The following is a 21,050-nucleotide window of genomic DNA, read 5'->3' on the forward strand; positions in this document are numbered from 1 at the left end:
TTGAAATCTGATGGGGTTTTTTCTTTACGTCTGGGTAGATTCTCAGTCAGAAAGCTCATGTCGATCCTCAGAGGTAACTCGAGGTAACTGGATTTATTTATTTTAAATATATAAAGTAATTTATTGAGGTTTGTTTGTTTTGCTCCGACGTTCAAAGAAGACTGGCTTGATTTATCCGTGTTACTGCCCTCTAGTGGAAAACGAATCAAACCACATTTGCACCCATAATGCACCGCGGCCAGCTAACATCATTCTCTACAGCTCAAGCAGCCGAACTCCACCAGTCAAGATGGCGGACAGACCAGGTACTGTGCGTGTTCTTCTGCGCAAATGTCACAATTCTGTCCGTTTTGTGGGCTTTATTAAGGACGCAGTGCTACATTTATGCACATTTAATTGCTTATTTTCAATTAACTGACAGTGAACGAGTCTTTTTGCATGTGTTTGTTAGCCCAAAGGCCGCATTGGATCCTTCGAGTCACGTCAAGGACTTTGCGTGTCATTGCTAATTATGTTTAAAAAATATATGTAACGGATGAATTAATTAAAGCAGCAGCAATCTGGTATTCAATTTGTATATTTACACTATCTTCCCGGTGCTTGTTTTGCTGTTTTGGCGAACACAAATTAAGTTGATAGTCCTCCCGAAAATTCGGATTGCTAATAAATACTTAAAGCGGTACCGTTACGGTATTTACATTTTTTATAAAGTCTTTTTTTGGGTTGGGAGTGGCTGGCTTATGTCGGACGTCAACTTTCCATTTGAAAACATTTCTACCATTGTGCATACAAAAAATCGTCCTAAACTAATTAGTATTTGTATCGTATTTGCTGTTGGAATGATTAGAAATCTCTTTATAGTGTTTTAAGACATCGCTGTTTAATGTAATGTTTTCTTCACATTTGTAATTGTGAGCCTTGTTTTATGTTGATTATTTTTCCAGTGTGTGAATGCAGCCAATGCTCATGCTGCTTCGATACACTGAAACGTGTATACACCACAATCCAGGAGTAAGATTGATTTTGAACTGATTTTCCAACTATCTCCTCTTAATAGTTCCGTTAGCTGAGAAGCGTCTGATGGAGGTGAAACTGGGCGAGTTGGGAAGCTGGCTCGGAGCACGAGACTTTACCCCCAATGGGATCATCTCTGCCGTCCGCAGGGGTGAGGACACCCGCTTGCAATACAGTACAAACCTCTGCTCCATTTTCATTTTTCAATATTAATGTGTTCTTTCACCGCCCCCCCCCCCCCCAGGCCACGACAGATACTACAACAAGTACATTAACGTGAAGAAGGGAGGCATTGGTGGCGTCGCAATGCTGCTCGTTGGCTACGTGGCTATGAGCTACCTGTGGGAATACGACCACATAAGTATGACACTCCCTTCCCCTTTATCTTTCGCAATTTAGCTCTCTACTCCCAAAAACGGAGGAATGCTGTTCAACACATAATATGCACATTTAATAGACATAACTCAACAAATGTTGTGCCTGCCTGTCGATAAAATAATTTGCAATGAACTTTTGTTCCTATGATGGTGATGAAACACAAATGTGTACACACATTGCTAAACTTCAATGTCACAGTACGTGGATACGGTGTACAAAAATAATTCTCCATTTTCTTTCTTGGTGCTCTGAGTCAGTCCAATTCGACAGAGCTCCGTTGTATGAAAACTGTGACTCATCTTCTGTCGGGATGGTAAAAAATGGTCTCCAATCATATTCGCTGTCTTCCCGTATAGAACATGATCGCTGGAGGAAGTACCACTAACAAGCACCATAAGATCTTCAGGGATGGGCCATTCAGCTCCAACTACTCTGTGCTTTCTCAGATTGTTGTGTTCCATATGTGACCGTTGTGACCAATAAACAATATTAAGAGTTACCCTAGCTTTTGTTTTGATGCAACACAAATTAGGATGGAACATTTATTTACAGTTACACACTGAGAATTTGTCCACACACCATGTTTACACGGACATCCTTTTGAGTGGATGAAACCAGTAATGATCGGTGTAGCCGTTGTCGACTGGAAGGGAATGATTTTGGGGGTTTGACCTGTTAGTGAAATAGACCGGAACTCCAAGTCCTTAGTACACAAAGGCTAACATAGGCACTACCAATAGAGCAACTGGAAATCAGACACCATTTTTAAGGTGTTCCTTTGTCTGCAAGAACTCCACTCAAGTACGGCACAAACATCTTTTTTTTTCTCCACACTGTATAAAAGACAAGAATACAAATTGAAGCAATGTAAATCTTTGTTCCTGTGTAGGATTAGATTGACCAGAAGGGAAAAGAAAAAATATCACAGGTTGTTCTAGGCGTTTCATTTGAGCGATCCACCCATAAAATGTCCATCTTCCCTGTGCTCTCATGACACCAGCTTGAAGGTCACTGCCCACTCAAGAAAGCAAGATGGCCCTTATTACACTTGTTGGCGTAGTGGCCCTTTTCTCCGCACTGCACACACACAAGGGGGTCGGGGGGTGGTAACAGGAGGAATTTGTTTTTCCACGAAAAACATTTAACCCCACCTCAATTTGGACTCAAAACATTTGCAAGAGGTCTTCTAAAACCAAGTTCATTTGGTTTCATAAGCACAAAATCTGAATCACCTTGTAGCAGGTGACCTGGTCCAGCGGTCGAGGCCCTCTGTTGGAAATGAGATGATTCTGTTGAGTCACAGGCATGGAAGAGTTGTTGTGCGACCGTGGGCCCGGGCTGGTGTTGGTCAGGTGGACGACCGAGAACGACGAGCGGCCCATGGAGCCCGTCTACGGCAATCAAAGCAAGGAGAAAGGATCTGTGGTCAGCATATTTGTGATGACCATTGTTGTCACGTTGCGTCGGTGTGAAAGCAGGTGTCTCACCTTTGTCTGATTTTGGTTTTGTAGCGGCAGGGGAGGCTGCTCGGGGGCTCCCATTGGCAATTCAAAACGAGGGCTAACAACAACAACCCAAAAATAATAATTCAGGCTTAATATAGTGGTCCAAAACTTCATTTGTTTTACATATAATTGAAACATTGGAATATTGAATACATACTGCATAAATTTGCAAGATTTTCCTTCTGGACAGAAACCCACGAGGTAATTGACACAAATCACTCTTCTTGTGTGTCTGTGCCTGCAGTCGGGACCTGAAAGAGGAAGATGCACAGGAGAATCTAAGCATAAAACAAACTTTTGAATTAATTGCTACAACATGTAGTCGCTATTGATCGGTATGACGTCGTTGCAATGACACTTCCTTTAAAAACATGTTATCTTATATATCCTTTTTAGTGATATGTAAAGGTGACTGAATTGTTCAAATGAGGTGTTCACATTCATCACTTGGTTCCCTTAAAGACCTACCATGTTTGCAGAAGCCTCGATCATACCAGGGACAGTCCTTGATCTTGGACTCGGGATCGATGTGTAGGAATGGACATTCCTTGTTGCTACACTCGCCTAAGGGAGGTGACACACAGTGTATACTGTACATTCAAAATTTAAATCATTGGGTTGGTATGTGCAACAATATTCAGGTCCAGCGCACACACCGAACTTGGAGTAGAAATAGCATTCAGGCATCTTTGTCATGTCGTATTCGTGGAGGAACTCGCACTGGTCTCCTTTTTTGCAAAGTCCTCTGAGCCAGTGCTTGCACACAACTGTCTTCTCTCCGCTGATGTGACGGAAAGGACACATCCCACCTAGTAATCCAATGGAAATAAAACATAAATGCAGTATTATACGGGCAGCTAGCCTATTCTGTCCGTGTGAAGACAAAAATAGAGGATGTTCATTGATGATTGCATGAAGCAGGATGCTTTGTTTTTACCTTTCAGGCACGCAGCTCTCATGAAAAACTCACACACGGCAGACCCGGATTCTAAGGGGGCAAGGTGGGGTGTACATATTAAGGGCAAAGCATTGAGGGAAAACACATGCATCCATCTTGAGTAGTCGGGATAGCTATTCTGCCGTCATCCAGCTAGCAGTTAGCATGCGAGCACTTACTGTCCATGCCGGGAAAGGGCAGAGGCTGAGCCCCAAGCTGTTGCTCCACGGCAATCTCCAGGTCGAACTTGATGTGATCCGCGCTAGCCAGTAAATCCTGCATGGTTGAAGGCGATGTTTTTGTCGAGTCCCGCTATGAAACAAAACACCTCGGTTAGCTAATTAGCCGGTCATGTTCTCCTGGTCCCCCAGCCGCCAACCAAAAGCTAGCCAGGCTAGCCCTTCGGCTCAATACACCAGGTACGTTCACCAAGGAAACGGTAAAACACTGTTGAATCTTGCGGAACGGAAAGCCTCAACTTAAAACGAGTTTAAGTTTGTTTTTGTCGCGAAAGGATGCCCGTTGGAGCACGAGAGGTGCGCAGAATAACCTTTGACCCAATCAACGTCACTTCCATTTCCTTCGAGTAACTTTTCCCTCTTAGTTTTTACAAACAGTGTCTTAAGACCATTACCGCCACCTATCGGATTTGAGAGGAGCTCAGAGCGGCAGGAATTTAAAACCCGTCTATAGATTGACGTCAAGTACGGAGACGGGCTAGTATCGACATCAATTATTAGAAAAATAAATTAACAAATACATGTGTTAATTTGGGAGCATTTATTTGTGTACTTTCTAACTTTTACAGGACTTTCATATATTTTGACTGTAAAACAAACTAAACGTCAATCACAGGCACATCACTTTTTTGAAAGCCGGCTTTAAAAAAAAAAAGAAAAAAAAAAGAAAAGACTCAACCTTGCGAGCACAAATGCTGACACAGGTCATGAAGTAGTGGACCTTGAAATAACAGAACAGCAAAATAATTACACATTTTGTGCTAACAAATTGTAATTCCTGGAATTGTAATTAATGACAATGGCACAGAGTCAGCCAAGTCAGACACAGGCTTTCTTTTCTTTTTGCACCTCAGGCACATTTATTTTGTTGGCAAACAAGGTTCTAACCCAGGAGTGTCCAAACTCGGTCCTCAAGTGCCGCTGTCTGACATGTTTGACAGGGCCATTTTCAGGCTTCTTTACAGCTTTCTGATGAAGTCAAAGAGTTTCTCCTGTATTTTGCACATGTAAACAATAACAGTCCGACGAGGAGCACGAGGAACTTTAAGTGTGATTGAGGAGCAACTGCCGTCGTTCGCTCTGGGAAATCGTGCTTCCGCCGACTGCAAAGACAATCTTCCCTGTGTGTCGAGTCTTTTGGTTAACTTTGCTAAGCTGTGACAGGGACACAGCTAAAATATTTCAGACAGTGGCTCTTGAATTTTTTTTAACCGGATCAAATATACACACCCAAATTCACACCTCCAAAATTGTGTGCAATAGTTTCCATAATTAACAATCCAACAACAACCATCAGTTGAGCCATCGTGATTTACAGCTCGGGGAGGCCAGGCATGGCAAAATGACCAGCGAACGCTTCAACCTCTGCCCTGATCTCCTTCACACGCTGCTGAAACTTTTCTTCGGTGGCCAATGCCTGGATGAACTCCTTCAGAGCGGCCTTGGGATCCAGACTTCTCTGCACCTCCAAGGTCAGCTCAATGCCTAAGGGGAAAGAAAGGAAAAGTCAAAATTGTCGTTAATCTGTATCAATATACGATCCTAACAGCCTCTCAGAGATGGAGCTGCACATTCCTAACCTCTGTGGAGGAAATCTGCCACCTTCCTGAAATCATCTTCCACAAGGCCTCTGGAGGTCAGCGCTGGGGAGCCAAATCTCAGCCCACTGGGGCGCAAAGCACTTTTGTCCCCTGCATTAGAAGATCAAACATACAGCATACTGTTTATAGACACATACACATACATTGATATGAACATTTGCACGTTTTCAGTGCAGCATCAACAACTAACTACACAACAAATCCTACCTGGACAGGTGTTCTTATTACAGGCAATGGCACATGCTTCCAGAACCTTCTCAGCCCGTCCTCCATCAGTTCCTTTGCTGCGCAGGTCCAACAGTATCAGATGATTGTCAGAACCGCCTTCAAATGCAAATATAAACATGACGTCAAAAGGCTTCTTCGCATACTAACAACACGAACAGGCATTCACACCTCACCCCCCGGCCCACTTCCCTCCATTGCGCTCTCGTTTGCCGAAACCCCCATCAGATGACCCCACCCATCTACTTTTCAAGCTGTCGCAGGTCACCGGTTCACTCGTTCTGGGCTGTTGCCCCATTCTACAGGTCCAAGCAGCCAAACAGGATATGTTCATTTAAAAAAAAAATATATAACACCTACCAGTGACAATCTTGTAGCCATGTTCAATGAGGGCGGTGGAGAGAGCTTTGCAGTTGACAAGAACCTGCTTCTGGTAAGCCTTGAACTCTGGTGTCATGGCTTGTTTGAGTGCTACGGCAACACCTGGGGACGTAACGAGCAGAAAGACCTTGAAATGCTGCAATGAAATGAGCGGAATTGAGCAAATTTCATGCGTCGTTCATTCTTTCCATTTGGAATTGGCCACACAAAAACCAAGCTTTTGGGCCATCTCAACCCAACCAGTAAAATAATTCCATTCTGTGGCCCGATGTTCCCATTTTGTATTTTTGATTGTAGGTTAAAATAGAGAGATGACATCTGCCATTTTTTTTTGGTTCGTTTAAAATCAAAGGAGTCACTTTCATCAAGTTTTGATTGTCAATGTGAAATGAAAAGAACGAACGACGCACGAATTGAACAGCTACTGATATAAAATAAGAGTACAAGTGTCCTTGAAATATGGAGGACCTGCAATGGCGTGGTTGTGTGGGCCGCCCTGCAGCCCCGGAAAGACAGCCTGATTGATTAAAGACTCAAGATTGTAGATCGTCTCCTTCCCTTTGGCGTCCACACTGCGCACACCTGAAGAAGAAGAACGGATGAGAATCAAACGGAATGCTTGATAACTAACTCCCAACAAAAAAAAAAACTTGATGACCAAAGACCTTTGACCTTTCCTGAAGAAAATCAGTCCAGCTCTGCAGCCGCGCAGGGTCTTGTGCGTCGTCGTGGAAACAATGTCACAGTAGTCAAAGGGTGAAGGCACGACTCCGGCTGCCACTAGTCCACTGATGTGCGCCATGTCTCCCATCAGATATGCGCCATTCTCGTTGGCGATCTGCCTCATGCGGGCGTAGTCGATGTTACGGGAGTAGCAGCTCGTTCCTGGGAAAGAAAGGAAATCGGTCTGAATGTTCATTTGTGTGTACAAGGTTCCCCGAAAAGAACCTCAGTTAAAAGACAAGACAATAAAGCTGCCATTCCACCGCACAAAAATATCCCGCGGCTAGCTTTCAATTGACTAACTTGACAATGCAGCGGCAGTGCACGTGATGGACAACCTGCAATGATGAGCTTGGGATGGAAAAGGCGAGCATTTTCTTGCAGCCGATCGTAGTCGATGTAACCCGTTTCGGGATTCACCTGAAACCAGAACACACAGTCTCACCGACGTCTCACCAACAACAGCAAACTGTTGTCATTGTCCAAAAACAGAATCGGGCCAACTTGAACTCGTATTCATTGAACCCATGACCAAGGTGAGTGTAAACAAATATGTGTGATCCGATCACCTTGTACGGCATGGATTCAAAGAAGATGGACGTTGCAGAGATTTTTTTCTTTTCGGTCATGAAGCCGTGTGTCAGGTGACCTCCGTCGGGAAGGTCCAGTCCCATGATTCTCCCATGCGGTTCCACAATGGCGGTGTAAACAGCAAAGTTGGCAGGAGAACCTACACGGAGAATCATCGACGTTTCTTCTTCATCCATTTGAGATCCAGCCATCCGTTTTTCATACTGCTCATCCTCATAAGTTAATATATGATAACCTTTGACACTGGGTCAAAGGCGGGATACGCCCTTAGCTGGTCGCTATCTTATAGCAGGGCACATTTCGACAAATGAACTGGAATTGGATCATTTAGTGTCTTACAATTAAACATGTTTTTCATGGTAGGGGGAAGCCAGAACGTTACCTGAATATGGCTGCACGTTCACGCCCCATTTATCCGAGTCCAGGCTGTAGGCCTCTAGCGCCCTCTTCTGGCAGAGTCTCTCCAGCTCATCAATATGCTCAGTTCCGCCATAGTACCTCAATTGTGACCATTGTGGATATGAAACTCATTTTTAATCGAAAAGAGAAACCCAAGCCCACTGCTCCCCTTACTGGACGCAATCCTATTCTGTTTTATTTTCTTTACCTCTGACCAGGATATCCTTCAGAGTATTTGTTGTTCATACAAGAGCCGAGAGCCTCGAGAACTGCTCTGCTGGTGAAGTTCTCTGACGCAATCAGCTCCAGGCCGTAGGTCTGTCTGTGCTTCTCCTTTTTAATGATGGAGAACACCTGAAAAACAGTTGTGACACATCAACCTATCTCAAAAAGTCCACACAGAAATTGAGGTAAACACTGACCTCGGCGTCGTTGACAGCCAGAGGTTCCAACATCATCTTGTTGTGCGAGTCCCAGGTTTCCTTGGTGACATGGCCGCCATTTGTTAAAGACATGGTTGTTGTTTCACAGTGCTGAGCTAAGCAGGAGGACATACATTCCATTCATTATCCACGAGTTTCAGAATAAGACGCGGTGATGTCGTCGTGCAATATGAAAATGCCAGATAGAATTATGACCCTCTGATGCTACTCACGTTGACTTGTTAAATACTTTTAAGATGAGATCTTAACAGAACCTTAGCGTGATGGTCATATTATTTCAGGACTCATCCGGCCACACGGGCCTTTTTCCACTCCCCAGAGGCAGGGATGGAAATCTTCCTGTGTATTAATTTTGTCGAATGACGATTGTACACTGTGCAGTTAGATTTTTTTCTCTGCATTCAACCATCCTATGAGCAGTAGAGGGCAGTAAGAGTGTTGGACGCAGGACTAAATACAAATCTTGTGTTAGCGCCTTGGCCACTGAAGCCAACTGGAAATTGACCTTAAGTTTTTAGTTGTGGGATGACACCCACACGTGTTAGCTTACTTGATAACTCTTAATGTCTATATGTGCGCAGCGATTGGCTGATGACCAGTCCAGGTCGTACCCTGCCTCTTGCTCAAAGTCAGCTCGGATAGGCTCCAGCTCTCTCACCCATGACCCGATTGAGGATAAGCACTCGAAAAAAAATGACAGGTGAGCAAAAGCGGATTGAATTATTTTTTTTCTCCATAAGTTCATCTGAGTTTTGGTGTCAACATCCAAAGTGCAAAATCTCCTACCTTCAGGATTTTATGATTACCGTAGCTGATATCACTTTTTATGATGAGGCAACAAAGTATTGTATTGTTACAAATGTTAGGGTAAAAAAACTATTATCTTATAACGTTATAAATAGTGATGTTACGGTTAGGTGGACAGAGTATTCGTTGAGTAGCAAGAGCTATCGCTGAAATTTACCTGTTACAACACTTGAAGCTCCATTGGGTAAACTTTGGACCGTTGGAGGGCAAAGCAAATACAAGAGGAAAAAACGAGCTGACGCGCACTGAAAATTTAACTTAAAATTACCAGATGCCGTTTACATTTGCAGAGACGCTTCAGTCAAATTCCTGTAAAATAAAATGAAGACTACCAAGATTTATTTGCTGTTTGCCTCGCCTTGAAATAGCTGCAGAAATACCCTTAATGGTTAAGTAGATGTAGTCAATCGTTTTACAATTCTATTGTAAGAATATTCCTGTAAATTAACCGGTAACCAACTCAGCATCCTGAATTCATTAAGCAATTATACTGCAGTGCTCCAATTGTTAAATGTCATGTGTGGACAGCCATTACAACACGCGTAAAAATCACGCAGCATGGTCAGACGATCACAATAAAAAGAAAGTCTCTCACAGTCTTTTTTAAAAATGCAAATCGTAACTACGAGCAGATATAAACACTGACTTGCAAGAATGTCCTGTGTCTGTAATGTTGGGAGTCGAAGATAAACTCACCCGCCAAGGAAGAGAAAGTGAGACAGACGATGTCAAAAAAACAACTACAATCACGGGGCAGGAAGGGGGTTGGGGGAGGCATACCACCGAAGGGTAAAAGTCTGCCAAAGTTTGGACCAATCAAATGCGTAGTTCTTCTTCGTTGATTTTCGCACGTGAAATGTGTGCACTTGAGCGCCACCGTTCGCCGGGCGTGTGGTCAAACATGTGACCTGTCACTGCAGACCAACCACGACTGAGATGCGAGAACTGGACGGTACCGGCTATTCGGTATACGACAGGCCCCGCGTTACAAACTTCTGTTTTTAATGGGACATGTCTATTTTGATAGTCTAAGTTGTAGACTACACACATATCTGTAAAATGTAGGGAGTAGAAGTTGTCAGAAAATTAAACACTAAATTACAAATTTCTGAACAAACTACTTCAAGTATAGAAACAAAGTATTTGTACCTCATAACTTGCTACCACACAGACAGATGAGGCTGTTGGAACTCATCTCTTCATAGTTGATCATTTAAAAATCCAATTAATTTCGCTGAGTGATTGAGCCAGCTAGATTATTCACAAGTATACACTGTATTTTTTTTTACCAGGGCAAGTGGAAAGCACATTCTTTGGGAAGCTACATTTTCCGGAAAAACAACCAACCCCCCCAAAAAAAGCCAACTGCTGTATTCATCCATCACATGTTCATATCACTTGACTCTGAATGAAATTATTTCTTTAAACATTTTTATCATATATTTCTGAAATATTTTCATGACACAGTTATATACAGTGTAAAACCCAAAGGGGGAAAAAAAGCTCCAATGTTCAATAATCAAAATCACCATGACCAGTGTGATTCATATCATGAAAAAGCTCATAACTTCAGTTCAATTGTGAGTGACCCAGCTGCAACTTTACCGATATGGCCGTTTTTCCATGGCGAGGTGCACCATCAGTAAGGTGATGAATATTCGTAGCATTTTTTTTCTTCCAAATAGTCAAATCCATATTGCGTCAGTCCATAAAGTGGGAAAATGGTTCTGATAAATACTCTGCATCATTTTAGCGAGAGGGAATTTAATCTTTTCGCCGCCGCCGCAGCTGCTTCTTTTGCCTCTCTCGCTGCAAGAAGGAAAAATAAATGTGGATTAGGACATGCAAATGAGTTCCATATCTTACTAAATAATTTCTTGTGACAGGAAAAACTCGTAAGTCAGGCCACTCGCACAGTATCTCCAGGCACCACAATACACACATATATTTTCCCGCTCAGACAACACACCTTTTTTCTCTTCCTCTTTCTTTCTCGCCGCTTCCTCCCTCTGCTTCTTGATGATGGCGAGGCGTGCGAGGTCAGCTTTGGCCTGGTCTGTCTTTCCTGCGAGATGCATCTTCATGTAGCGCTCCTTTGCTTTCTGCTTCTCAATTTCCTCTCTTTGTGCACAGAGGTGGGGGAAAAAAAGAGATATAAAACACTATAGAAGTATCAAAACCCCGACAATTTAAGAACCGGTTACCCAGCAACATTCCAGGAAAAGACATTCAGTAAATAAAACATGTGCCTTGCCCTGGAACATGCCACTTACAGTTATACGCCATCATGGGGACAAAAAAAAAAATAGACGGACTTTGGTGGGGACACACCTTTCTCTCCTTGACAATTGCTTGGGCTCATCCAACTCAATGTGTGTCACCTTCTTGGACTTCTGAACAATTCTGTTGGGGTTCTCAATTTCTATCAAGCCCTCCACACCGACTCTCTTCCTCTGCAAACACATCAAAATAAGAATAAGAAAACCTTTATTCGTCTCACAATGCAAAAATTCCCATCAATCACTCAGTGTATTTCTGAAATTATTTTTTTTTAAATCAGTCTGGAAGTACAGTACCTGTGAACCTTCATCTTCACTATCATCCGATGCTGATGCTTGTAACTTCTCCGCAACGTCATTTTGAGTGGCACCCTCCTCCTCATTCTGAAATGAAGAATATAGAAAGTATTGCAATTAGTCCACGGAGAAAACAATATTCATGCAGCCACATTAGTCAGCTATGATAAATATGCCTCAGAGTGCCATCATAAATTGATTTTTCCAAGAAAGTATTCATAAGGCTGAAACACTGTTGAGTTTGTTGAGTTTTTCCTGTTACAATCAGTGAATGCTTCTACATTTGTTCCCTTGAAAGTGTAACTCTACCAGATTTGGCTTCTAAGACCTTTTATGAGAAAAAATATATTATGTTCATTAGCATTGGTACCTTTGGTTTGGAATGACAGTTTTTGACCCTGCATACACATATCACAGATAGCATAGCTTGCAAATTTTTGTTGTGTAAAAGAAACATCAAATGGTGAATTTAAGACTCATAAAAATTCCCTTTTATTTTCAGAGTCAGTGGCAAAACAATTCAGATGTGGCAAGATAAATGGTATGTAATAGACGCTATAATTTGTATTGTTGTCTGCGCCAATGGTTGATCCGTTTTCAATGTACATTACCGTCTTCCTCTCCTTCTCTGCTTCCATCTGGGCGTCGATCTCCTCCGGACTTGTGTAGGTCCGCATGCGACCCTTGTGGCCACCCTTCCTACCTACAGTGAAGATGAAATACGTCAACAGATTCACTATTTACTATTCACATCGAGGAGGAAAAACTGTTACACACACATCGAAAGCAAACGTGTTTATACAGATTACATTGGTGTAAGCGATCAGAAGTGTAAACGGATCCCACTGCGTGTTCTTCACAGGCAATCGTAACCCGTTTTAAACAACATGTGAATTCACTTAACCTTTGACGTTTTAAACAGTAATCTTACCTCCTTTGGGCATTTTGAGGAATTAATACCGTACCTCAAAATCTGACTAATAATTGACAAAAACAAAAGACGTCAGGCTGAAGGAAGCTGACAGCTGGCTAAAGTCGGAGAGGAGCAACACAAGGATATGCCTATTCAAATGTCTTCTAAATGAAAAAAGGTTGGAGATACGTCAAACACTTGCCACTGAAAAAGCACATATTAGTACCCCCTACGCCCATGATTTGATTTTATTATCTGTATTTTACTAATTATAAATAAAAAAATAAAACACATATATTTCTGTTTTCTTAACGGCATTCTACTTGTGGCCTAAGGTGATGCAATATCACGAAAACAATGGCACGCAATTTGCGTCAATTTTGTCTCAGAATCTGTCTTCAAACAAACTTAAATTCAAGTATGTAAAGAATTTAATGCCTAGATAATCCGGAACATGGGGAAAAATAAATATATAGAAATAAATAAATAAATAGATATATTGTGTTATGACGTCACATGTGAGCCGAGTTTCCAAAGGACCCCGGTGATGACTAATTCAAGGGCCACGGACGGTTTCGCTAGCCAAACAGGAAAACATTAGGAGCTTTTGTTCTAAGGTGGACAAACTGTAGAAAAATGCCAAAAGTTAAGAGAAGTCGTAAGCCACCCCCAGACGGGTGGGAACTCATTGAACCTACTTTGGATGAGCTTGATCAGAAAATGAGGGAAGGTAAACATTTTATAACGAGTCTTCCCGTGTTGCTGTACAGTATTGCAATCCAAACACATTATAATATTTTGAAACGTGTACAACGCCCAGTTTGAAACATTCCACATGCGTAGTTAATGCGATGCCTATTGCTTCGCATTGTTTGATATGTCGGGCATTTATATTCCCTTTCTATTTTCTCTTTCTCAGCCGAAACGGAACCTCATGAGGGAAAGAGGAAAGTGGAAGCTCTTTGGCCAATTTTCAGACTGCACCATCAGCGCAGTCGATACATTTACGACCTCTTCTTCAAAAGAAAAGCCATCAGCAGGGGTAAGGAGGACCATATTTATTCATATTATTTATCTTGTGATGTAACAGGTTTCCCAATTTACCAAATGCAACTTACATTTCCTGTCTGTTATAACCGTGTTTACCGTGTGTGTGCGTGTGTTCTGGCAGAGCTGTATGAGTACTGCATAAAGGAAGGCTACGCTGACAAGAACCTGATTGCCAAGTGGAAAAAGCAAGGCTATGAGAACCTCTGCTGCCTCCGTTGCATCCAAACGCGAGACACCAACTTTGGGACTAACTGTATTTGCAGAGTTCCAAAGAGCAAGCTCGAAGTTGTAAGTCTTTAAGGAGTTTCAACATTTTCACAAATACCAATACAATATAAAGATTTTGATGGCAATTCTGCTTTTACCATATTCATTTCAGCGCATTTCCAAACACAATGTTTTGAGTCGAGAACTTGTTACTGTTTGATTACATAATGGCCAAGTATGGTAAGACCTTTCTCAACTAAAGTACCCTCTCTGAATTGTCTCTTTATAGGGAAGGATCATTGAATGCACCCACTGTGGATGCAGAGGATGTTCTGGTTAAGTATAGGACATAAAAACCTGCCCAGCCTCCATCTTTGCTGACATGGATCTTACCACCTGCTTCAGAAATTATTCCTTACTTTTGTCAGCATCATTCCCTGTCATTCGTAGGCTCAGAAGTACACTGAGTGGGGCCTTCCTGTATTAATTACAGCTGTTTTCTGTCTGTTTTACTGTCTGAAAGATTTATCTTCAGTACCTCTCAGGAGGACATTTTGTTGCGGTCTCCTGTTTAAGGTGTGTTTTGTTTCATTCATAACGGGGGCTGAGTGTGATTTAGTTTTTAAAAACTCTTTTGTTGTCATAATTTGAATAAAACAATTCTGATTTGACTTCCTTTCACACATCAATTGCATACATGCAGCACTTGGGTTTTCCTTTATCTTGTTTCTGCATTTCCTGCAGGAGAATGAGCCGTTTTCCCCTTTTAATTATTTATTATTCATGCCGCCTGAAAAGCTAGCACATGCGTCATCCCGCAAACGAGTCACACAAACACGAGTCTCTGAGAGCACTTGACGTTTAATGATCTTTCGGTTGCATTAGTTGTTTAGTGTCACAGTGAGCATTAGGATTACCCAACGCCTCGTTTAACTCCCGTGTGAACCAAACAAGTGAAAAAAAAATAATGGATTTAAATAATTTAATGGAAAAGACTTAAAAGCACGTAGATCAATATGAGCTATATTAAAAAAAAAAGACAAAACATCATCTGCTAAAGATAACGCCACCCACCTTCAAGTTGTGATACATACAAAATGTGCACAGACATCATGCAGATGTAAATTAAGGACACTGAGTGTTTACATGGCTTGGTCAGATTACATTCACTTTTTTTGCATTACGGGGAAAATTGCTAATAACGGTAACATTTGAAATGTACTTAATAGGTAACATGCAGCAAATGGGGTAAAACAATACAAGTGTCAAGTGGAATGTAATGCTCGAGTAGGTCTCTAAATTAATCTTCAAGATGGTCGAGTGAAGTGACACCAAAATACCTTGAAGCTCATTTTTCATTGTTAGCAGAAAGGACGGCAGTCCCGCCGTCACCTTTTTACCCCCATGCAGTCACACGTAGTTACACAGTTATACGAAAGTACAAGCAACACTACATAAATGACCAACAGAAAAGTGTGCGTTGTATACGGAGGACTTGTCGATGGATTTGTTTGAATGGCAGATTTCTGATTTCCATTTGCGGAATTGATTTGGATTTGTGGACTGTGAAATGAACTTTGACTTTTGTGATTACATCCAACAAAGACCACTGATCAGGCAACGGTGAATCCGATTTTTAAAAAATGTAACACCCATCTTTTCTTACCCACGCGTCCTGTCCATCACTATTCGTTCACACGATAAAGCAGAAACATCACCAATATAATATTTCACTGCGGCACAAGACAGTCTCATGCTGACACCACAACATTCACACCTTTAAGACAACAGTGACATTCAATACCTCAAGGTTAGGTAGTTTCAAAGTTTTCCTGACCGAGAGTCAAATAAAAAGAAAATAAAAGTACAACAGCGGATCACCTCACTAGGTTTTTCCTTGCCGTTTCACCCATCAGGGTATAATATTCGTGTGACCACTTATTCCTCAGGACATGCACGATCACGTGAAGAGAAGACGACTGGATTATGTGGAATTGGGCTGAAATAGTTGACAAAGTTGGAACCAATTTGCATGGTGCTACTGAAATTTCATGGGCGGAATAACAAGTTTGTCTCAGACCAAACCAGCTATTTGTGTCGATGAACAGCAGGGTCCAAATACAGTAATTTACAAAAAAATATACATATATAAATAACACATATTGTGTGTTTGACATGGGACCGATCCCACAATGCAATGTAACCACAGTAATATGCAAATATTGACCATTCTTCTGTGTTATGATGACGACAGAACGTGTGCATGTTTGGAGTTAACATACTTTCACAAGTGAGCCATTCACCGACTTCTTCCATTCCTCCATTTCCTTGATTCCTAGATTTCCTACCCACAAAAGACCGGAGAGAAAAAAACAGCAAGGCAGCTATGCAGAGAAAATCCAATAAAATCAGTGCAGTTTGATCTCAAATTAAGATGATCATCCTGAAGCTCAGGATCTTCGTTAGTCCATTAAAAACAACCAAAAATAAAAATAAAGGGTGGCCTTTCCCTGTAAAAGATCAGATTTTGTATAAAACGCTGGTGGTGTAGTTAAAATTAAAAGAAGGCGCCGCCGTATTGCGGCCGTTGGCAGCGTGCAGGTAGTGCTGAGTGATCAAATGGCTGAGGTAGAGCACAATGTGCCTGTCGTCCTCTTCCAGCCCCAGCTGCTCCTGCAGGAAGCAGCGGCGTCGGGCCTCCACACCATCCGGACCCTCTGCGGCGTTGACTGGCAGGTGGAGGTGGTGGGTGAAGGTGAACAGAAAGGCCTTGGCCGCCAGACGACACAGTGTGCTCTGGACGTGAAGGTAGTAGGTGGAGCCGCGGCGGACGTAGGTGCGGTGGTCCGCCATGTTGGCGAGCAGTTGGCCGCGGTAAGGCGGACAACGCAAGGTCTTCTGATCGGCGTCCAAGATGGAGATGTAGCGACTGTAGCGGGACAGTGAGAAGAGCATGCTGGAACCCGTGGGAGATGCCACTCTGAGAGACGGGAAGAGAAATCTTTAATGATCATTTTATAAATAATACATTTTAGATTTTTTTTTCAATAAATATTGACATGCTTTTCGCTTTTTGGGTTTTACTTAAAACATAAGGATGGTGCGGAGAGTACTGTTAAAAAAAATAAACAGTATAGGGAAAAAAACGGTCAGAGCGAACAAGTGTGCGCTCAGAGCATATTTGTGAATGCACACATGATTCGGGAACGGAGATTTTGGGTGCGAGTTTGAGTTTTATTCATTCATTCATTCATTCATTCATCTTCCGAGCCGCTTGATCCTCACTAGGGTCGCGGGGGGTGCTGGAGCCTATCCCAGCTGTCTTCGGGCAGTAGGCGGGGGACACCCTGAATCGGTTGCCAGCCAATCGCAGGGCACACAGAAACGGACAACCATTCGCACTCACACTCACACCTAGGGACAATTTAGAGTGTTCAATCAGCCTGCCACGCATGTTTTTGGAATGTGGGAGGAAACCGGAGCACCCGGAGAAAACCCACGCAGGCCCGGGGAGAACATGCAAACTCCACACAGGGAGGCCGGAGCTGGAATCGAACCCGGTACCTCTGCACTGTGAAGCCGACGTGCTAACCACTGGACTACCGGGCCGCCGAGTTTTATTCATATTTAACTAATTGAATACACTCCAAAATGTCTACAGAAGATGAACGATACCTTTGCAATCCAATAAGTTTCCACCTGTGCAGGTCGGTCATGGTGAAAGGGCAACACAGCCAAGGTTGGACTCGCTCGCCACATTTTCCTGGAGCAGGAACAAAGATGGCCAGCGCAGTAACCAGCCGACGCACTCTCGCCTCATCGGCCCCGAGTACGACCAGCGTCCTGCCGCTCAGCAACGACCGCAGAGCCTGCATAGCAAAGGGGTACTGTCGCACGAACCTCAAGGCCCCTTGCCCGGCCTTCTTCTTCAAACGCAGGGTCAGCGTCCCCCCGTTGTCGAGAGGGGAGGCGGTCCAATCAGAACCGGTAGACGCACTCATGGTACAATCCGATCCGTCCTCAGCTGAGGTACGGGACACCGCATCTCCCAGCGGTCCGGCTCGGTGGTTCTCTGAGCATAGGGATCCCGCCGCGTAGTCTTCCAGGAGTGGAAGTAGGGCCTGGGGCTCCTGGTTGACCACGAGGATTTGAGGACTCTGCAGTTGGACAGCGAGATGGGGCGCCGCATCGGGCGGATTATCGAGAAAACCTTCGTGGGCCATGCAGCATGCAGCATCCACGGGAACAAATTGAGAATCCTTCTCGCATCCGTCGTCCTTCCTTGAAGTTTCTTCTGACAAAGCCTCGGGCCTGCCATCTTCATCAGTTGCGGCCTCCGCCCATTCACTGTTGCTCTCACCATCCAGATCGGTTTTACGCTCGTAGTCTGGGGTCGAGTCGGACTCGGCGTCCAGAACTTCGGGCTTTGAGCTTTTCTGGTTGCTACACTTGAAATGAGGTTTCTCTGAGCACCTCGGGGTTTCGAATTCTCGGTCATTAAAGGAGGACTTGAGATTGTCGTCATCAAGCATGAAGTCTCGAGTATGGCTCGTGTTGGAGGCGGCGTCGAAACGCTTCGGGGGTTCCGGTATGACAGGTACTCCGTTGGAGAGTCTGGAGTTGTCTACGGCGTGGTTCACGGCACAAAACGGTCTGAATGTTGCCCTTCCGTCAAGATCGTCATCGTCGTCTTCGCAGAGTTCCTCCTCAAACAGAAAGTTGATCGTTCTCTGCTTTCGCCGTAGGGCTCGGTCCAGGCGACGCGTGTGCAGGTAGCACAGGTCACCTCGGAAACTCCTTTCCGTCTCCTTTAAGGACTCCACGGTGGCCTCGTAGAAGGCGTTATCGCACAGCTCTCGGAGGGTCTTGAGGCGCTTGTCGAAACACTTTGCCGACTTGGCTTTGATCAGCTGCGGCGTATAGGACGGCCTGCGCTGAACATATTCGCCCTCGCCGATGTCCACTTTGACTGCCTGGCCATTGTGTCCCTGAGCATTGTCTCCTCCCTTCTGACCGCCATCGTTGCAACTCAAGGGCTCGGCTATGGTGGCATACTTGCCAAAAAACTCTTCACACTCGCTCACGCACTGCTGACACGCAACAGCCTGAGGGTCCCGGCGGGGACGATGAGGGTAGGAGCTGATCTGTTTCAGAAGGTCCCGGTGTTCGTAGATGCTCTTTTCCACACTGGCGAGCTCATTGGCCTTTTCCACAGCATGGGCGGAGTACATGCAGTGAGGCCCCGCCTCCCTCTGCAGGCCCTCCTCCCTCTGCAGAACAGAGTGAGTGTATCTAAGAGGGGCGCAGAAAAAAAAACACGGTTGTCAATAAAATCTTTTTGATGCTTTTCTCAATAACTACGGTCTTCATGCATACTTTAAATATGAGGGAGTCGACGCTGAAACATCCAGATTTTCAGGTTGACAAGCATCACATGGTCAAAGTGTGACAGAGCTCCATTTTCAATGTCAATATGTTCATGGGGCACAGTCACCGCAGACCAATGTTTATGACTTCAGACCCAGCTAAAAAGAGAGTAGTATTCATAAATTGTCATATTACGGTATTATTTTTGCAATGGGACGAGTCGTAAGCATCTCTGACTCACAGTTCTGAGGTTTGGAGTTCAAATCTCAGCTTCACACTTTGCTTGCTGGATTTTCTCCAAGTACGCCAGTACGCTCTCGCGTTCCAAAAACATGCCTGTTAATTTGATTGCGTGCTACGTTGTCCAAAAATGTGTACATGTGAACGGTTCTTTGATTGAAACGTATCGCTGTGTTTCATTTCAGCATCAGCTCTTCAGAAATTGCATTTTTATTTGGTTTTGTGTACGTCATTAAAAATGTTCAATACATTTGCCGCACAACGTGAGTGTGTGTAGGTGTAATGTTCCTAGCTATGAAAGGGTGACCCTGCTTCGAAGGCACTTACTCGAGGTCTCGAAGCTTCCTCTGGAGTTCTTTGGCGAAGGCTCTGCGGTTTCCAGCCTTCAAGCACTCGGAGGCCTTTGAGAAGCGCGCGGACAGCTCCTGAAACTGCAACATGATCTTCCTCTCATCTGCTGAAACGTAGGCCATGCAGAAGGGGCGCACAAAGCCCCTCGCCTCCAGGTCATACAGTGTAAGGTGATGGACATAAGCAAAAGCACCCTCTTTAGAGTCACCCAGTACGACCCTTGAGTCCTCCACAAAACTGAGTCGAGGGTATCCGCTGCCAGGCGGATGCCCCACGAATGACGCCTGGTAGTCCACTGACATGATGCGAAGGGAGAAGTAGTTGAGGTCAAAGCTCCCGCAGACTTTGGGGTCATCGGGAATGCAAAGGAGAGGCTGAGGGCCCACCTGCTCGGAGAACTCCGAAATGAGAATGAAGTCTTTTGTGAATTTAGCATAAGAGGTTTTGGCCCATGGGTTGGAGTCAGCCAGGGGATGGAGGGGAATGGAAAACTCCTCTGGAATAGCCCATGGGTCAGAAGTGCTCTGACCATCATCATCCTCTTTTGTGAAAGCCACCACGTCAGGTGAACCTATCATAGTGCTATTCTTGAACGAGGCACGAGAGACATCACACCGCGCAGCTCATCTATCAATAGTGAACAAGCAGGCAGGGAGCACGGCTGGAAGGCAGACGCAATATAGTCACAAGTATCACCGTAATCTGATCGTCCACGCACTAGCATACGTGTCCGCCAAAAATATGCAATACGACGTGGAAAGTGCGTAGCACTTTTCAATTTTGGCATCGGGGTTATAGTCCACAGCACAGGATGCTCGATGTTAATCCTTGACATGTACACAGGTCAGCGTCCCACTTACAAAAGCAATTCTTGCGCCAAACCCTGCATCCGGCCAGCATCGGATCTTCATGCAATGTCAAGCATCGACACAATGAAATCACACCACTCTCTCCGTCCTTTCTTCATGTCTTCATTTCCATCACGATGGCATTTAGGATCCAGAGATGCGCCCAACAACCATCCAGCTAGCAGGCAGGAGCGACATCATCATGACACCGTGAGACTGACGCCATGTTTCCCCAGCAGCTTGGAGTCGAGTCAG

The 21,050-nt window shown here is 44.1% G+C and overlaps 5 protein-coding genes across 6 annotated transcripts; 2 read left to right on the plus strand and 3 right to left on the minus strand.

Annotated features, from left to right (window-relative positions):
- Window positions 1–208: 208 nt before the first annotated feature.
- atp5mf (ATP synthase membrane subunit f) lies at window positions 209–1,891 on the plus strand. Its single transcript, XM_052049213.1, has 4 exons — window positions 209–305; window positions 1,058–1,165; window positions 1,259–1,375; window positions 1,749–1,891. The coding sequence occupies exons 1-4, from the start codon at window positions 290–292 to the stop codon at window positions 1,775–1,777; spliced, it is 270 nt and encodes an 89-aa protein (XP_051905173.1). The 5' UTR covers window positions 209–289; the 3' UTR covers window positions 1,778–1,891.
- Window positions 1,892–1,920: 29 nt separating this feature from the next.
- Window positions 1,921–4,408, minus strand: cpsf4 (cleavage and polyadenylation specific factor 4). The gene is made up of 8 exons (XM_052049211.1): window positions 4,014–4,408; window positions 3,835–3,885; window positions 3,554–3,706; window positions 3,366–3,461; window positions 3,055–3,148; window positions 2,880–2,952; window positions 2,625–2,783; window positions 1,921–2,469 (listed from the first exon to the last, which is right to left on the minus strand). Exons 1-8 carry the CDS (start codon window positions 4,114–4,116, stop codon window positions 2,401–2,403), a joined length of 798 nt encoding a protein of 265 aa, XP_051905171.1. The 5' UTR covers window positions 4,117–4,408; the 3' UTR covers window positions 1,921–2,400.
- A 191-nt stretch (window positions 4,409–4,599) lies between these two features.
- On the minus strand, window positions 4,600–12,919 carry shmt1 (serine hydroxymethyltransferase 1 (soluble)). Of its 2 annotated transcripts, XM_052049206.1 has the most exons (16): window positions 12,751–12,919; window positions 12,431–12,522; window positions 11,820–11,906; window positions 11,575–11,696; window positions 11,213–11,364; window positions 8,416–8,531; window positions 8,202–8,347; window positions 7,977–8,092; window positions 7,573–7,733; window positions 7,342–7,423; window positions 6,953–7,165; window positions 6,749–6,862; window positions 6,260–6,382; window positions 5,882–5,998; window positions 5,654–5,764; window positions 4,600–5,558 (listed from the first exon to the last, which is right to left on the minus strand). In XM_052049206.1, exons 1-16 carry the CDS (start codon window positions 12,761–12,763, stop codon window positions 5,386–5,388), a joined length of 1,938 nt encoding a protein of 645 aa, XP_051905166.1. In that variant the 5' UTR covers window positions 12,764–12,919; the 3' UTR covers window positions 4,600–5,385. The 2 variants fall into 2 exon arrangements, with proteins under 2 accessions (XP_051905166.1, XP_051905167.1); XM_052049207.1 differs by lacking the exons at window positions 11,213–11,364; window positions 11,575–11,696; window positions 11,820–11,906; window positions 12,431–12,522; window positions 12,751–12,919 and adding an exon at window positions 9,940–10,058.
- Window positions 12,920–13,267: 348 nt separating this feature from the next.
- bud31 (BUD31 homolog) lies at window positions 13,268–14,657 on the plus strand. Its single transcript, XM_052049212.1, has 4 exons — window positions 13,268–13,462; window positions 13,652–13,774; window positions 13,904–14,070; window positions 14,279–14,657. Exons 1-4 carry the CDS (start codon window positions 13,369–13,371, stop codon window positions 14,327–14,329), a joined length of 435 nt encoding a protein of 144 aa, XP_051905172.1. The 5' UTR covers window positions 13,268–13,368; the 3' UTR covers window positions 14,330–14,657.
- A 175-nt stretch (window positions 14,658–14,832) lies between these two features.
- On the minus strand, window positions 14,833–21,039 carry smcr8a (Smith-Magenis syndrome chromosome region, candidate 8a). The gene is made up of 3 exons (XM_052049205.1): window positions 19,924–21,039; window positions 17,665–19,281; window positions 14,833–16,969 (listed from the first exon to the last, which is right to left on the minus strand). The coding sequence occupies exons 1-3, from the start codon at window positions 20,523–20,525 to the stop codon at window positions 16,510–16,512; spliced, it is 2,679 nt and encodes an 892-aa protein (XP_051905165.1). The 5' UTR covers window positions 20,526–21,039; the 3' UTR covers window positions 14,833–16,509.
- Between the last annotated feature and the right edge of the window lie 11 nt (window positions 21,040–21,050).

This window comes from Hippocampus zosterae, chromosome 17, assembly GCF_025434085.1.
Source record: "Hippocampus zosterae strain Florida chromosome 17, ASM2543408v3, whole genome shotgun sequence".
Lineage (NCBI taxonomy): Eukaryota > Metazoa > Chordata > Actinopteri > Syngnathiformes > Syngnathidae > Hippocampus > Hippocampus zosterae.

Excerpts from the sequence above, each read along its gene's own strand:
- atp5mf (XM_052049213.1), top strand. Across the intron at positions 1,166-1,258 it reads CATCTCTGCCGTCCGCAGGG|GCCACGACAGATACTACAAC; the intron begins GTGAGGACACCC and ends CCCCCCCCCCAG. Across the intron at positions 1,376-1,748 it reads GTGGGAATACGACCACATAA|AACATGATCGCTGGAGGAAG; the intron begins GTATGACACTCC and ends CTTCCCGTATAG.
- cpsf4 (XM_052049211.1), bottom strand. The coding sequence starts at position 4,116 with ATGCAGGATTTACTGGCTAGCGCGGATCACATCAAGTTCGACCTGGAG. Across the intron at positions 3,707-3,834 it reads GAGAGCTGCGTGCCTGAAAG|GTGGGATGTGTCCTTTCCGT; the intron begins GTAAAAACAAAG and ends TTGGATTACTAG. Across the intron at positions 3,149-3,365 it reads TCGAGGCTTCTGCAAACATG|GTCCCGACTGCAGGCACAGA; the intron begins GTAGGTCTTTAA and ends TTCCTCTTTCAG.
- shmt1 (XM_052049206.1), bottom strand. Across the intron at positions 11,365-11,574 it reads CAATTGTCAAGGAGAGAAAG|AGAGGAAATTGAGAAGCAGA; the intron begins GTGTGTCCCCAC and ends CTGTGCACAAAG. Across the intron at positions 7,166-7,341 it reads TCCCAAGCTCATCATTGCAG|GAACGAGCTGCTACTCCCGT; the intron begins GTTGTCCATCAC and ends TTTCTTTCCCAG.
- bud31 (XM_052049212.1), top strand. The coding sequence starts at position 13,369 with ATGCCAAAAGTTAAGAGAAGTCGTAAGCCACCCCCAGACGGGTGGGAA. Across the intron at positions 13,463-13,651 it reads TGATCAGAAAATGAGGGAAG|CCGAAACGGAACCTCATGAG; the intron begins GTAAACATTTTA and ends TCTCTTTCTCAG. Across the intron at positions 14,071-14,278 it reads CAAAGAGCAAGCTCGAAGTT|GGAAGGATCATTGAATGCAC; the intron begins GTAAGTCTTTAA and ends GTCTCTTTATAG.
- smcr8a (XM_052049205.1), bottom strand. The coding sequence starts at position 20,525 with ATGATAGGTTCACCTGACGTGGTGGCTTTCACAAAAGAGGATGATGAT. Across the intron at positions 19,282-19,923 it reads AGGAAGCTTCGAGACCTCGA|ATACACTCACTCTGTTCTGC; the intron begins GTAAGTGCCTTC and ends CGCCCCTCTTAG. Across the intron at positions 16,970-17,664 it reads AAACTTATTGGATTGCAAAG|AGTGGCATCTCCCACGGGTT; the intron begins GTATCGTTCATC and ends CCCGTCTCTCAG.